Raw genomic sequence first — 15,025 nt, 5'->3', positions numbered from 1 at the left:
GCTGCCAGAAGGTTTGTTACACGGCTGAGCTGCTGTATGAGAATAATGGGAGGTTAGGCAAGGAGGAGAAGTGTAAATACGCTCAAGCAGCTGCAGCTGGGATGTAAAAAAACACACAAATCACAAGTAAAACCTCTGTGTTTAGGCTAACAGGCCTGTGAAAAAGTCATAAAGGCACCTTGTCACGCGTCCTTGAGATTCCTGCAGATCAGAGCAGTGTGGTAAACTGTGCCTCCGTGAATCCCCGTGTACAGGCCAAAATGAGTAGGCTCATTCATCTGCACCGAGCGCTGAATTCTGCAGTGCCCGTGTCTCCTCTTGTGTGACCTCTGCCCAGAGCTTCAGTCCTGCTTCAGAGACCCCCGGTTAAAGAGGTAACAAAAACAGGTTTGCTCTTCTCGTTGCATCTGTGGCCTCTGGTTGTTCCTGCGACCCGCCTGCATCAGCTTACACATTTGATGTGGTCGGCAGTCTCTAAAAACAGCCATGCCATGGTTTGCAAAAAAGTGGGATGGCCCACTTTGAAGTCCTGTGCCTCTGAGGTTGCTTTTCTGGCTTAACTGGCCTTGCTGGAGGGATTGCCTGAGACAGGTGAGTGGGTGGTGGTTACCCTCCAGGCAACTGAAACGGCTGTGTGCATGTTCCCTTGGAAAATGCTGGTGGATTCTTCTCACAAGTTATCAGGAAGATTGGGATGGTTGTTAGTTACTGGTCTTGGAGTGCTTGACTGTGAAGTTGTGGCATTACAGAGAGATTACATAAGAGAATTTGAAAAGGAGGTTGGGTTTTTACAGGATGCAAAGGTGATCATGCAAGGAGTATCACAGTATGTTTGGGATTGGAAGGGACCTCAAAAGATCATCCAGTCCAATCCCCCTGCTGGAGCAGGAACACCTACATGAGGTCACACAGGAACATGTCCAGGCGGGTTTTGAATGTCTCCAGAGAAGGAGACTCCACAACCTCCCTGGGCAGCCTGTTCCAGTGCTCTGTCACCATCACTGAGAAGAAGTTTTTTCTCAAATTTAAGTGGAACCTCTGGTGTTCCAGTTTGATCCCATTACCCCTTGTCCTATCATTGTTGGCCACCGAGAAGAGCCTGGCTCCGTCCTCATGGCACTCACCCTTTATATATTTATAAACATTAATAAGGTCCCCCCTTAGTCTCATCTTCTCCAAACTAAAGAGACCCAGCTCCCTCAGCCTTTCTTCACAAGGGAGATGCTCCACTCCCTTAATCATCTTTGTTGCCCTGCGCTGGACCCTCTCCAGCAGTTCCCTGTCCTTCTGGAACTGAGGGGCCCAGAACTGGACACAATATTCCAGGTGTGGTCTCACCAGGGCGGAGTAGAGGGGAAGGAGGACCTCTCTCGATCTACTAACCACAGTAGCTCCTGTTCAAGCAGAGCGATGCTATGAGCTGCAAGGTAACATAGAGCGGTTGGTAGCACGTGTCACTAATATTAAGAAACAAAGGGATAAATATGTAAAGATAAGTTTTTGAGTTCTCAGGTTCGTGCTCTCACCCCAAAGCAGTCTCGGAAGCCCAAGGAGTGGGATGGAAATCTTTGGAGTGACTCCTCAGACTACGATATTGAGTTTTAATTTGATTCTGACTTGAATAGTAGGGAGGTGGTGGGAGCACAGTCCCCCATACAAATCATGCAGCAGCAGGAGCAAGCAGATCACGGGGGCAGATTGTACGTGCTTATGCTCCGAGAGACTTAAGGGAATGTTTAGAGGTGTCTCAGCAGAAGAGTGGTGAGGGAATACTGCCATGGATTTTGTGAGCTCAGGATAGTGAAGCTGCATCTATCAATGCAAATGAAAATTATTTATTAAGCTCTATAGCCAATGATGATCAGATACAATGAGATATGCTCAGCTGCAAAATGTCAGAGGTCCTGACAGGCAAGATATTATTGAACCTGTGCTATATCAGTGGTTGTGTGCAGCAGTTTCAACAGCATATGCTGAACCTGTTGAATTGGTGTTGTCCCTTGGAAATTGGTGTACAATGGAGGAAACTATTAATTTAGTGCAGCAGATGTGGATGGCTCATGTGTTGATTATGGGATCTGGTCCAGATGGGGTAGCAGTGATGAGAAGTATTGAAATGCAGCTTTTGAGAGGGGCACCTGCCTCACTAAACCCTGTGACTATACCAGCAGTGACAGATGCTATGGGTAATGCAGGCACTCTAGCAAATATCTTGAGAGAAATTTGGGCTGCAATTTTGGAACCCTCTATTTGGATGGTGAATGAAGGAAAGCCATCAAAACGAAAAGGAGTCACAGCACGGGTAATGAGGAAACAAATGTGGAATGATTTTGTACAAGCTAGTATTCTGTGATTATAAATAGGTGGGATCACGCCATTGGAAGAGTTTTGCTGATTGAAAAAGTTAATACTTATGCAAAAAAGCTGACCAGCCCTAGCCCCACCGCCAACACTGCGCGGAACTCCCCATCCTGCCTGCCACCTCAATGCAAGACCAGTTTGCCTTTACCTGGCAACAGCAGCAATATATTAATGCTTTCCAAGCATTGCTTCAGGACTACAAACACAGTCCTTCCATTTGTCATTGAATGCTCTTAGCTAATATAGCACTATGGTTGGGTGCCATTACTGTTTGCCATTATATTGATGATCTATTGACTATGGCAGTGTCACAACAAGAAAATGAAGCAGCTGCCGAATTTTTGAAAGTGCATTAACAGGACCAAGGCCAGGCAAATTACCTGACTAAAACACAGGGCCCTAGTGCTACTGTACTAGTTCTAGAAATAGATTGACATGGACGGATTAAAGAAATGACAGATAAGGTACAGCAAACAACCCAGCAGATTTCTGTGCCAGTCTCAGTAAAACAATTATATGCCTTTTTGGGGATTTTTAGGCATTGGAGCACTTTTATCCCCACTTCTTCTGTGGAGGAGGCTTCCCCTTATGAAGGGTTAATAGAAGAGCACAATGAAGATGATTCACTTGAGTCACAAAGCAATAACAGATAATACGATCTCTGCTGAACTGCACGCTCAAGCTCTAACTGTGCCTGTAGCTTGTGGACACGGATCAGCGTATGCTGCGTGCGCATGGGACATTGCTCACAATCAAGCCCCATTGCTGTTATATACTTGTAAAACGTGCACATCATTGCGCTACTTGTACACAGTTACATTTCAGAGCATTATGCAGGCCATGGGGAAAGATAAAATGGGGCTGGTGGGCCTTGAATACCTGGCAGGTCGATTATATGGGCCCTCTGTCCCCACCTAGGGGGTGGCAATATGTATACACTGCTGTGGGTACAGTTTCAGGACTAACTACAGGGGAAATGGAATTATTCACCCTAATGGATTATGAAATGTGACTGTAGCCTATTGATCTAGATGTAAAAATTCATATAATAACTCCAGAGAATGCTTTGTGGCTCTGTACCCAGAATTCCCCTCTTATTTTACATCCTTTGTTAATCTCAAGTTCTTGAATTTCAGATATCTTCGATAAACACCTGTACCTTATCTAGAGGAGACAGCATTGGAACAGTGTTACTGGTGTCGAGAATGCAACATCATATTGAAGATCGATCTGAAAAAGTGCAAGCCGGAGCTCTCCAACTGTGTGGGTAATTACCTCCCATTGGGTTATCAGACCCAGAGTGATATCAGCTGCAGGAGCTGGAGCAACACGTTGGTATTACCGGCAGGAGACGACACCCCTGTTTTCCATCCCTATCATGGGCTGGCTCATCTCACTTTGCAATCTTGTACTACAAGCATCTGCCCAGGTTATGTTTCCACAAGTCCAGTATGTAAATACTTAGATTTGTTTAGCCTCTACTGTACCCAAATTATTTGCCTTTAATGTTTAGGAGAAATTAGCAGCTGCAGATCTCTCAGCAATGTGTTTCATTAGCATGACAACCCCGGTAGCTGTATTACAGAATTATTCCATGCTAAGATACTTTGACATTAATGTTTCTTGTTCTTTTTTCTTTTTTTTTTTCTTTTTTTTTCTTTTTTTTTTTCTTTTTTTCTTCTGAGTAGGTAGTGGCTGTAAACGCTGCTTTGATTTTGAAGGCGAGTGTTGCTTCAATGTAACTGATGAACTAGCCAGCATGGAAGACAACATTTAACATCTTTGGGACTAATGCAGCAAGTGTAACAATCAACTGATAATGCCTGGCTTTCTTTTACTTGATGTTTAATTCCTTGACAAGATGAATAGGACACCTGATTTAAAGCATTATTGTAGAGGTATGTTTATTTCTTTTTCTATACCTGTTTATTGTGTGACCCTGTAAATTGCTCTGTGATACACTTCACAAGCCCAAGTGAACAACTTCGTCTTTGCCGGCCCCAGCAGAAGCCACCTCTTGAGTGACAGGATGGAATATGTCAGAAAACTGTGGTAAACTGCGCCTGTGTGAACCCCTGTGTACAGTCCAAAAAGAGCAGGCTCATTGATCTTCACCAAGGGCTGAATTCTCTGCTTGTGTGACCTCTGCCCGGGAGCTTAAGTGCTGTTTCGCACATCCCCTGGTAGCAAGGTAACAAAAATAATTTGCTCTTTGCATTGCACCTGTGGCCTCTGGTTGTTCCTGCGACCTGCCTGTGTCGGCTTACACAGTTGTGTATTTCTTTCTTTAAATAACTGCCTATACAGCCTACTTACACTGCAGAATGAAGACATGCACTGGTAATAGTTATTTCCCTTTCTACACAGGGAGAGGTTTGCATACATTATATACACTCTAAACTACCATAAAGTTAGAACTTTCTCGGGTGGTCTTCAATAGTAGGACATAATCAGTGCTTTACATTCTTTATCTTTGGATGCAGTTCTGTATGACAAGCATTATGCAAGAAACTGGAACGCGATCCAAGTCTCGCTCAAGATGCCTGAGCAACAGGAAAATGTCTATCGGCGAGTGCAAAGGAACGTATGCACAATTTAACGATGGTGAAAACAAACAGTAGGGTAAAACAAAAATAATTAAGAGCTTGATAGTTTTAATGATGCTAAGAAAGACAGAATATTCAAAAGACAAGCACACTCAGTTTAAAAAGTCTCACCTAGAGCAATCGATCAAGCACAATCCTTTAATTCACATCAGCATTTACCAAGACCAACATCCTCTTTCACTTCACTGAAAACTGCCCCCAAATCCCTTCATTACCCCAAGAAGCCAACTGCATGGTCCATATCAAAATGGCATTTTTCGGCACAGTTCTGTGATTTTCAGGACTTTCCCAGGCTGGGGCCAGGGGTGACACAGTACCTGAAACTGTTTCCTGATCCTCACCAGGATCAACATCCCTCCTCTTCCCCTCCTCCCTCCCTCAGCAGTGGAGGAAACAGCCTCCGCAAATACTTTGCCCTTAGTTGAATGTTAACTCACAGAGCCAGCTTCTCTGATTAACCTGCTGATTACACCCTTTGATTAACTTTGGGCTGCTACTGATAGTGCATCGCCAAAGGAGAGGCTGGCAGCCTTTGCTTTTATAGCCCGGGGATTTTGTGCGTCATGTTCTGTGCATCAGGGAATAGGGTAACATTTTGCTAAGCTTACTCAAGATAGAAAAACCTTTTCGGATGTAATTTCTTGCCTTTGACTAACACAAATGACCCTAACAGAAGGTGAGCATGAAGCGTTTGATGTCTGCATAATTTTCTCATGCAGGACCACACAACCTGGTTCTGTACGCCACGTCAACAGCGAGGTGCTGCTGCCCTGCTTGCAGCCTCCTCAGGTGGGACACGCAGAGGACAATGTTTCTGATACGCCAAAAGAGCTGGAGGCACAGTTGCCTCCATTCCTCTTAAAAAAAATGCCAAATTATTTGTATTTCCTGGTGGTGTAAGCATAAAGTGCTTATGAATAAGGTGCAGCACCCACGTGTGCAGGGTGTTTGGATGCAGAACGAGTTCTGAGCCCGGGTGGAACTCGGAATTTTTGTTTTTTCCCCGGGCCTTGCTTGCACTCTTCTGCAGGCACTGTGCTGAGGTGTATCCACGGCTACACCCACAACACAAAATGCCACCTGTCATGTGTAGCTGTACTTCCCTCCAGCAGCCATGGGCCTTTCCCAGCACAAAGGGGAAACCCTGCAGTGCTGGGAAGGACCAGGGAAGTTGGCTCGGTTCTTTTTTGCCAGCGAGAAAAACGTCTGCGGGGAACAAATGACGAGGCCATTTCTTCTGGAGGTGACATGGATGTGTGTTTGCATAATAAATGAAAAAAAAAATTAAAAAAAATCCATCTGATTTCCATTAGCAAAAGCTGTGGGTGATGCAAACCATGAAAAGTCCCTGGAGATACTGGCAGGCTCTGGGAAGGCACCGTAACCAGCATGCAGAACAGGATACTAAATATAGCACTGGAAGCTGCAATCACAAATATATTTTCTGCAATGCTAACCAATTAGAGGCAGTGATGTTAAATTGGTATACAGTTTCCATCAATTTCCATATTTCAGCTTCTTTTCTGGTCATCAAGGGCTTTATAGCCGTTGCTGAATCAACTACGTGCATTTTTATTTAGAAGTAGGGCAGAGAATGCTTCTCTTTTCCACACTCATACTTCAATATATGCTGTTAAGGCTATTTGATAACCAAAGAAGTACCTGCCGCGCAGGCAGAGAAGTGCCTGGCACCAAGAGCTGCTGATCCAACCCTTTCCAAGCTGGCCAGGGTGAGTGGGCTGGGTACTTGGCTTATGCATCAGAGCTGTGCCAGCAGAGCCCGACCCGTGTCAGCGGCAGCTGCGTCAGCCCTGCACAGCCCAGCTGCTGGACTCAGACCCTCGGCAGTGCCCCTTGTTTCAGGAGTTGTCTTTCCAGGCCGATGGAAACTGTGCTGCATTCGAACAGGGGCTATGGGCTTTCACTCTGCATGCTCACAATAGAATCTAATTGCTCTCTTCAGCTAGCTGTTGAACACTGTCAAATTACGCTCAGTATATACCTTCCTATACCATAACAACTAGTTACAGAATAGTATTTCTAATGGGACTGTAATTTCCACCCAGAAATAACACAGTGGCTGAGCACTGCATTTTAGCAACAAACTACTTCCAGCAAGTTTCTGCTTTCAAAGGCAAAATCTGTTTTAGACTAAAAGAGAATCAAAGCCACACTACTTCTAGGTATTAGCAATCACAATAACCTCTGAGGGATTCTTACTTTCTTTTAATGTACAAGAAAAGCAGTTTATGTTAATTGGGGGAAAGAAAATCCCCTATGTTTCATCACATTGTTTGGAGTTATGCCAGAAGCATCTGAGGTTGGAGAAAGTGGTCATACTTGGTGCTTTGATGCTTGCTGACAGGCACTATACCAGAGAAAAAGGCACAGCATCACTTTCTGAATTACGATATTATAAATTACCATATTAAAGGCCAATGCTGTAAAAATATAGTCAGGTTTAAGTTGAAAGTGGATTTTGCAGTTAGTGGGTTTGGTGCCACCATTTGTTAATTTCTTAATTAAATATTTTTGCTCCAGCTCATACTGATGCAAGTAGGAAAACCTCAGGAATAGAGACTGAAAACTTCGGGTTGAACTTTAAGCCTACCTGAAAGTGAACCATAAGGTACATATGGGAGCTTTATGCACCTCAGCAGTTGCTGGAAGTTGACTGGAAGGTGTAGCTCCTTGGTCTAAAGGACAAAGAAGTCATCTAGAGAATCTCCAACGTGGGACTTCGGTCCTATGGGCCCCAAAATATGCTCTTTTTTTTGAACTTTCAGTCTCCAAAGTCAAAATAGAAAAACCTGAACTGAATTCAGAGTATCTAAATTACTCTGTAAGAGGAGCTTCTGCAACTCAGTTTCCTACCACACTCCAGGCTTACACTTTAGGACTAAAACTAATTGTACCTTCACACATCCCACAGAATCCACGTTTTGACAGAGGTACCTGGAAGGCATTGGTGAGGCTTCGTATCATAAATTTCACCTGTCCCCATCCCTGCCAAGAGGAAGAGGGGAAGCACTCTGAAGCTCAGTAATGAAGTGAGTCCTTCATTATCCTTCACCCACTATCGTATCGTCCAAATAATTCTGTGGGCGAGGGGGAGAAATCAAGACAGCATTGGAAGGGGGAAATATTCCACAACCAGTTTATTTTAAAAATTAATTGTATTTAATATTTGAATGCCTAAGGCTAGCACTGCTAGACAAATTGCATGGTGAATTCTGGTGGAATAAAACATGATTTAAGTAAAAAAGTTGGAGGAAAAAATGCCCACGCTTTCCAGAGGCAATGAGGTATTTCAACTATACAATGTCTAAATGCCCAAAAACATCAGCAGATCTTCCATTTTGCACTGTCATCTTCCTTGAACGCTGGGCATTCAATAGTTCTCTCTGTCTGTGTGTGCTTTTTTAAAAGGCCAAGGAAAAGTGCATAACCATCCTTAAAGCGGAAGAACTTCTTACATCTGTCTGGCCACATTTTTAGATGAGTAGCTTTAAAATGTTTGACCACTTTTTCAAGCCATTCTGATATATGGTGGAGGCTTGGATGCATCTTCCTCTGTGTCCAAGTCCTGAGCTGGAAACTCATCTGGGAAGTTAAAAATTCTGCCCCCACGACCTGTGTGGGGAGGGAAAGAAGAAACCCTTAAACTTGGTATAGACGCTTGCACAAAATCCTGACTTCCTTTTGGTTCCAAGTATATTGCTTATCAGGATTTTGGCCTGGGATGTAAAACTTATTCAGGATGTTCTTTCCACATCCCTGGAGAACATCCAAATGCACAGATGGAAAGAGTTACTCACTTTGCACAGCACAAACCATTTCCACAGCCTGATTTTGGTCCTCACTGGGTTGCAACCATTCCTATGAAAGAAACAACACCATTGAGAAACTAATGTGTGAGTTTTTTCAATAAGATATACCCAAACTCATTTTTAAAGTCTCTGTAGTCCACTCCTCCTAACAAGTTTTAGCTTTAAAGCAGCGTCACATTACATGTTTGGTATCTTTAGTCAAGAACAGCTGCCTTGTAACCCATACCCATTAATTCCTTATCAAATTAGATGGTCTGATGCATGTGCTTTAATACAGCATCAGAATTACTGTAGTAGAGAAGCAGCTGGTATTTACTGCGCTTTCTCAGCAGAGATGTGCAGAGCGTGCCCTGTAACCCGAGGTAGAGTCCTCATACATGAGCAGTAAAATGTGGCGTGTCTTCTCCCTGACACTGCACACACGGCACCGCGGATATTTTTATTATTGAACTTGTAGTTCTATGGATAAGGCATCTTGATGTGTAAGACTCAGTAAGTCTTTGTACCAGGAGCAATTGTTGATTTAAAGGTAAGAGAAAAAGGAGCAGTTTTTGAGGAGTGCAGGAATTAATGGGAAATGGGACCACAGTAGCTTCAGCACTATACATTTGGAAAATGAAGATGATAACTTATGCTAGGTCTTACACAGAACTGTAAATAAGAGGGAGACAGTAAAAGGAAAAATACAAAAAGTATAAAACCCTCCTAAGATCCACTTAATTTCTTAGAATTAGCCCTGGATGACTAAGGCTAGGTTTATAGAAGAAGAACACAACTTCTCCCCATCTTCTTCCCCTCCCACCCACATTCAGTACAAACACAGGGATGCCCCAACTCACCATCCCAGTTACGCTATCGTAGCACGAGCAGCGTGGAAGGCTGCGGCATCCCAAGTGAGCCATCACCAGCACAACACCAGCACTGCAGAGGGACGCAGCTAACATGGCTATATTAGCACCCTTGACTACTTCATTAAGTACAAACCTCTGCAAGCAGAAAAGGAAAGGTCAAAGCCACAACCAAAAAGTGAAGTTAGCCACCAAAAATATTCTAGTTACTGCAGGAATGCTGCAGTTGCATCGTAGCAGATTGGTTCACAGTCACTGTTATTAAAGGCTTTTCTTCCTGTGCTCCGAAGAGCAAGCCAAGTGCGAACCTCAAATTGGAAAAGAGCAGTATTTGGGGCTTCTGATTAAATGCAAGACAATACGCAGCAGCATGAGGTTCGGAATGAGCAGGAATCCAGAGAAGGTCTGCTCTTCTTCACACTGAATAAGAGAAACGTCTTCTTGCTGTACTGCACCGTAGCAGCCTGCCGTTTCGATTTGTCCTGCAATAAACTAGTAACAGCTTCACCTACCTGGATCTACCTTCAACCTCACAGGGAGCCATTGCTTGTACCAGGTTTGGGGTACCAAAGAGCTAACTCTTTCCTTCTTTTCAGCTTGACTGTGGAGGGGATACACTTGAAATAATATTTGGTTTTAATCAGCTGACCCGTAACTGCTGTAGCTTTATCATCTGATGCGCCCACTGGAAAAGATTCAAGCCCAGCAATTGCTGCCTCAAGCCAGCCCAGGGCTCAGGGCAATAACTCCTCCTTTCCATGGGCAGTACCATCATTTTTCCTGGTCCAAGCCAACCCTTTGGCACCCAGCGACAGCAGTTACCCTGCCTGCAGTGCACTGAGGCGCATTCCCGCTGTGCAGACCTCCAGGGACGAGCTGCTGCTCTCAAACAGCTGCTTCTCAGAGCTCGTCACAGCTCAGACAGAGGTCCAGGGAGGCTGGGCGGTAGTTCACACTGCCACCCATCCTAGCCATGCTGTGGCGGCAGCGAACGGCAGGAGCCAGCTGTAAAATCTCTGTCTAGTCCTGCGTAGGTTTTGTGATTTTCAGCACCTAACTTGATACTTAAGTGTAGACTCACTTATTTAAAAAAAAAAAACAAAAACAAGTGCACTGCTGCAGGCACCACTTCAAACTCTAATTTAGGCACACTGTAAGTCTGGTTCTATTTCCAGGTAATGCCTGGTAATGCGTGCAGAATAAGAAAGTCATGTTTCCCAGTAATAAGCATGATATTGATACTTACTGTATGGATAACATGGACTGGGGTAGAACTCAGCTCCTCCTCTTCACCATAGTTCAGTGTGAAGGAGCTATAAACTATCACGATGAGGATGGCAACACAAGAGATTATGGAAGCAACTATCAGCACGTTCACCTATACAGAGAAATTAAAGGACAAAAAGAAAGGAATTAAAACCGTCCTCTGACAAATCAACACAATTAATTAAAAAAATTGTACTAGCAAGAATTGTAGGTACCAGCCTTTGACCTCCCATAACTGAAAAGCACCCAGTAGCAACAGCCGCTTGGAAGCCAAACACAGACCAGTAAAGGTTTCCATGATACTGAATCACTGAGATATAATTTAGTCCCAAATCTTAACCTAGCTGGGCTGAAAGACTTTGTTCTTAGAGATCTCTTACTTATGAACAATATTCCCCCTTGAAGTTTATGTGGCTGGAGAGACCTGCCTAGGAAATGCAAGTCAATTACCTTGTTTTCCTATTTTAGTGTACACAATTCTTAATAATAAGAAGGGACACTGAAAGAAATGCATTCAAAAGCAAGCGTTGTTATAGCTTTTTGCTTGCTATTACAGCCACCGCTCGTGTGCTGCAGCAGAAAGCAAGGTAACACTGCACCCTCCCTTTTCTTAGGAATGTAGCAGCTTTTATGAAGATAACTCAAGGAAAAAAGCTCTCAATCCTGCAGAAGGACCAGCTAGCTCATTCCCTACCAAAACCACTTTCGATTGCCCTGACAACATTTTACCCCCAACCCGTACACACACAAACCCCCTGCCCAGCTTACGAGAACTGGATTCTTCCTCTGAGAGGAAAACAAAGCCAGGACGCCTGGGACTCCCATCACCTGCAGACCACAAAAGGAGTTCATAACAAGTATCGGATTCAGAAGATAAGCTAATACAGAGCAGATGAAAGGCCCTCATTTTCAAGGCTTGGATCAGAGTAACTGTTGGGTCAGAAATGAAAAGAGAAATGCTGATTTCTTCTGTTTTTCTCAGCAGCATCTCCTGTGGCAGGACACTGCCTGAAATGCATCTTGCCCACTTGCTGCCCTCATGGCAAGACTCTGACTGGCTTTATGGTTCTGGCCAAATAATAAAATTGATTAAATAAGTCTGATTAAAAGTGCTGAAAATGTGCACTGCTTTTCCAAGCCCTTACGCATCTTGCAGATGGAAGGAAGTTATAAAAGAGATGGGCAGCCTCTGGATGAAGGAGCGTGCTCCAGTAAAGCCCCCGTGCGGGTGCGGGCAGTAGCGTCAGGGTCATGAATGCCAGGAAGGGATGGTGCCGCTGCCAGCTGGGGGTAGCGCTGCTCCTCGCTGGGTACAGAGAATTAGTGGCTCTGTACTGGGGGACACTGATCACACCCAGCCCTTCATCTCTCTGATGTGAGGATGAAGTAGTTCTCAACGCCCTGAAGAAGTGTTCCCCTCCTCAACTTCACTAGCCCCTCTGTGGCCACTATGCTTCTGCAAAAGACCCTGTCAACTGCTACCATACCCCCTTTTTTCTATGCACCATTATCCAGTAGAAATATATTTTGTTTAGCACCTTGAGAGGGAAGTTGGCTTGCACTCTCCTGCCTCTACCACAATAAGGCAACTTATTATCTGGATTCAAAGCAGGAAACCAGGGAAGAGCTGGCAAGGAGTCCTGGCCTCCCTCCCACCCCCAATCTGAGTGCTAGTAGGTAGCAGTGGGGAAAAAAAAACAACAAACCACAAAACAAAGCATAAAGAATGTAGTGCAACTTTACCATCCCAGCCCAAATTGGAGCTCTGGTTTCGCCCAGCTGAGTCTCTGTTCTGAAAAAGGCATCAATGACCCCGCTGACAACGCACACTGTGCTGAAGGCTATCTGGAACAGACCCAGCACGACCATATTCCTCTGGTTAAAGATGAAATACCGATAGCGATCCATTCTGATTTGATCCACACATAAATCCCCACACAGGGAGGCTGGAAAGCAGCGCCGTGGCACTCCAGCGACGGGGAAAACAGCCTGTCCTGGGCAGGGAACAGAAGGGACAGGAGCATCAGCACTCAACAAGCACAGGCTGACATCAGCTGGTGTGGTATGACAGGACCACACGCTCACCGGGGAGCAGAGAGTTCATCTGCAGCAGCCAAAGCGAACAAAGGTGAGTGTCCTTGGAGAAACCCCTCATGCTGCTGCCAGGCAGGTGCCCAGGGCACCGTTTCTGACGTTTCCACATAGAGCCATGTGATCTTCACTTCAGACCCCACCGCTAACTGTTTTCCTTCAGGTCTTTTTTTCTACCCAGAAAGGTGCTGGAGTTTGCTTGGATTTTGTTCCTTTTAGGAGACAAACTCGTACCTCCCTAGGAAACACCTGCTCCCCTGTGCGGTCACCCAGGCAAACGGCTGGTACCTCCTGGGGCTGTCGGGGGTCTCGGTACCGAGACCCAGCTCTCCCCCTCGCTGCTGCCCTTCCCCGGGGGAGCTGCCGCAACCTCACAGGCCGAACCCCTCGGAGGCACCGAGGAGACCGGCCCGGGCCCCCGTCCCCGCCGCCGGCGGAACGCAGGAAGCGCCGCGGCAGAAACCCCCGCTGCCGCCGCCGGCTCCTCACCTGCGGCCGGGGCTCCTCTCCTCTCCTCTCCTCTCCTGTCCCGTCCTCTCCTGGCCTGCGGCGGGGGCCCGACCCGGCCGGCACTCACCGGCGCTGCTCCGCGGCGGCTCCGGCCGCGCCACCCGGCCCTGCGGAGGCAGTGCCGCCCGGCGGTGCGGAGCAGGTACGGGGAAAGCTGCGGAGCAGGTACGGGGGAAGCTGCGGAGCAGGTACGGGGGAAGCTGCGGAGCGGGTACGGGGGAAGCTGCGGAGCGGGTACGGGGGAAGCTGCGGAGCAGGTAGGGGGTAGCTGCGGAGCGGGTACGGGGGAAGCTGCGGAGCGGGTACGGGGGAAGCTGCGGAGCGGGTACGGGGGAAGCTGCGGCCCCGCCTCCGAGGGGAAAAGAAAAAGTTCCGCGTTGCTGCGAAAAAAAACCCCAACAAAACAAAACGGCAAAACCGAACCAAAACCTGAAACAAACAAAAAACCCCACAAACACCCCCCCCCCAAAAAAAAAAAACCAAACCAAAACAAACAAACAACAACAAAAAAAAACAACACTCACAAAGATTGGGAACTTTTGTCCTTTTTTTCTTCAGACTTAAGTGCTGCTTTGCACAACAGGTGTGGACAACACCTTACGTTGGGGAAACCCTCTCTGTCCGGACCATTAATGTCTTGTGTGATCAGTTTATTTAGATTGATTGGCAATGGCTCCTCTGGCACATAGGTGTCCTCTCTGCCTTGGAAAGAAAGCACAAGTACCCACAAATCTGGTCCTAACAAGCACTGTAAACTATTTTTTTTTTAAATCAGTTCATAAGTTCTCTATCTTTAAATAAACCCAAAGCTTCTCCATGGTGTGGGCAAAGGATCGCACCACCAGTCTAGGACTGGAACACAACCAGGCTGGGTGAAGCCAGCCCCCTGCAGCATCCACAAACCCAGTGTCACCCTCCACACAGCCTGATGTGGAGATATGGCCAACACACAGCAAGCACTCATGTTTGCAGCTTTAGGGCCATGGAGGTGCAACTGGCAACGCCAAGGCCAGGCGTAACAGGGAGCAAAAAAGTCCCTTCCGCGCCCTTGTGGAGGGAGAGAGCGCAGCCTTTGCCCACCCACCATGGCACAGGGCGCCCTGAGGCACCACAGCAATGGCAGCGATCACAGAGGGCAGGGAAGGCACCCAAGTGCTGCCCCTTTCCTCGCAGCTCACCCAGCAGGAGGGTACAGTGAATTAGGAGAGGAGAAGGTTACCTGCCTGGAAGACACTGCTGCTGCTTGCTGCCGTGCCTGCCTGCTCCCTGAGAGAAAAATACACCCGTGCACACTCATGTTTTAAAGTACAACTGTTAAAGACACTTTGGGACAAACATGCAGGATGTTCTTCCGTATCACAACACAACTAAAGCAAATGTTATAGGCACTGAGAAGAGAGAAGCGAATAGGAAAAGCGGCAAAGTTGCCAGGAAAAAAACAAGGCAGTAGTGTCAGGAGTGTTCTGTTGTTAGTTCACTATTGATACAGTGCGGCCTAAATGTGTGTTAACTG

The 15,025-nt window shown here is 46.2% G+C and overlaps 1 protein-coding gene across 4 annotated transcripts; it reads right to left on the bottom strand.

Annotated features, from left to right (window-relative positions):
* Window positions 1-8,107: 8,107 nt before the first annotated feature.
* On the bottom strand, window positions 8,108-13,827 carry LOC102088045 (uncharacterized). 4 transcript variants are annotated; one of them, XM_065062021.1, is made up of 7 exons: window positions 13,492-13,827; window positions 12,655-12,905; window positions 11,680-11,739; window positions 10,892-11,023; window positions 9,637-9,783; window positions 8,786-8,846; window positions 8,108-8,600 (listed from the first exon to the last, which is right to left on the bottom strand). In XM_065062021.1, exons 2-7 carry the CDS (start codon window positions 12,817-12,819, stop codon window positions 8,497-8,499), a joined length of 669 nt encoding a protein of 222 aa, XP_064918093.1. In that variant the 5' UTR covers window positions 12,820-12,905; window positions 13,492-13,827; the 3' UTR covers window positions 8,108-8,496. The 4 variants fall into 4 exon arrangements, with proteins under 4 accessions (XP_064918093.1, XP_064918092.1, XP_064918096.1 ...); XM_065062020.1 differs by having other exon boundaries at window positions 8,271-8,600; window positions 12,655-12,900; window positions 13,492-13,634; XM_065062024.1 differs by lacking the exon at window positions 9,637-9,783 and having other exon boundaries at window positions 8,271-8,600; window positions 13,492-13,649.
* Between the last annotated feature and the right edge of the window lie 1,198 nt (window positions 13,828-15,025).

Source organism: Columba livia, chromosome 4 (assembly GCF_036013475.1).
Source record: "Columba livia isolate bColLiv1 breed racing homer chromosome 4, bColLiv1.pat.W.v2, whole genome shotgun sequence".
NCBI classification, from domain to species: Eukaryota; Metazoa; Chordata; class Aves; order Columbiformes; family Columbidae; genus Columba; species Columba livia.
Note: the sequence above shows the minus strand (reverse complement) of the source record. Positions and strands in the feature narration are given on the sequence as shown.

What these genes read in the sequence shown, in the direction of transcription:
- LOC102088045 (XM_065062021.1), bottom strand. Translation starts at nt 12,819, where the DNA reads ATGGATCGCTATCGGTATTTCATCTTTAACCAGAGGAATATGGTCGTG. An exon ending in AGAGGAAGAATCCAGTTCTC is followed by an intron (nt 11,024 to 11,679) that starts GTAAGCTGGGCA and finishes TTCTCTGTATAG; the next exon opens with GTGAACGTGCTGATAGTTGC. An exon ending in AATGGTTTGTGCTGTGCAAA is followed by an intron (nt 8,601 to 8,785) that starts GTGAGTAACTCT and finishes CTCCCCACACAG; the next exon opens with GTCGTGGGGGCAGAATTTTT.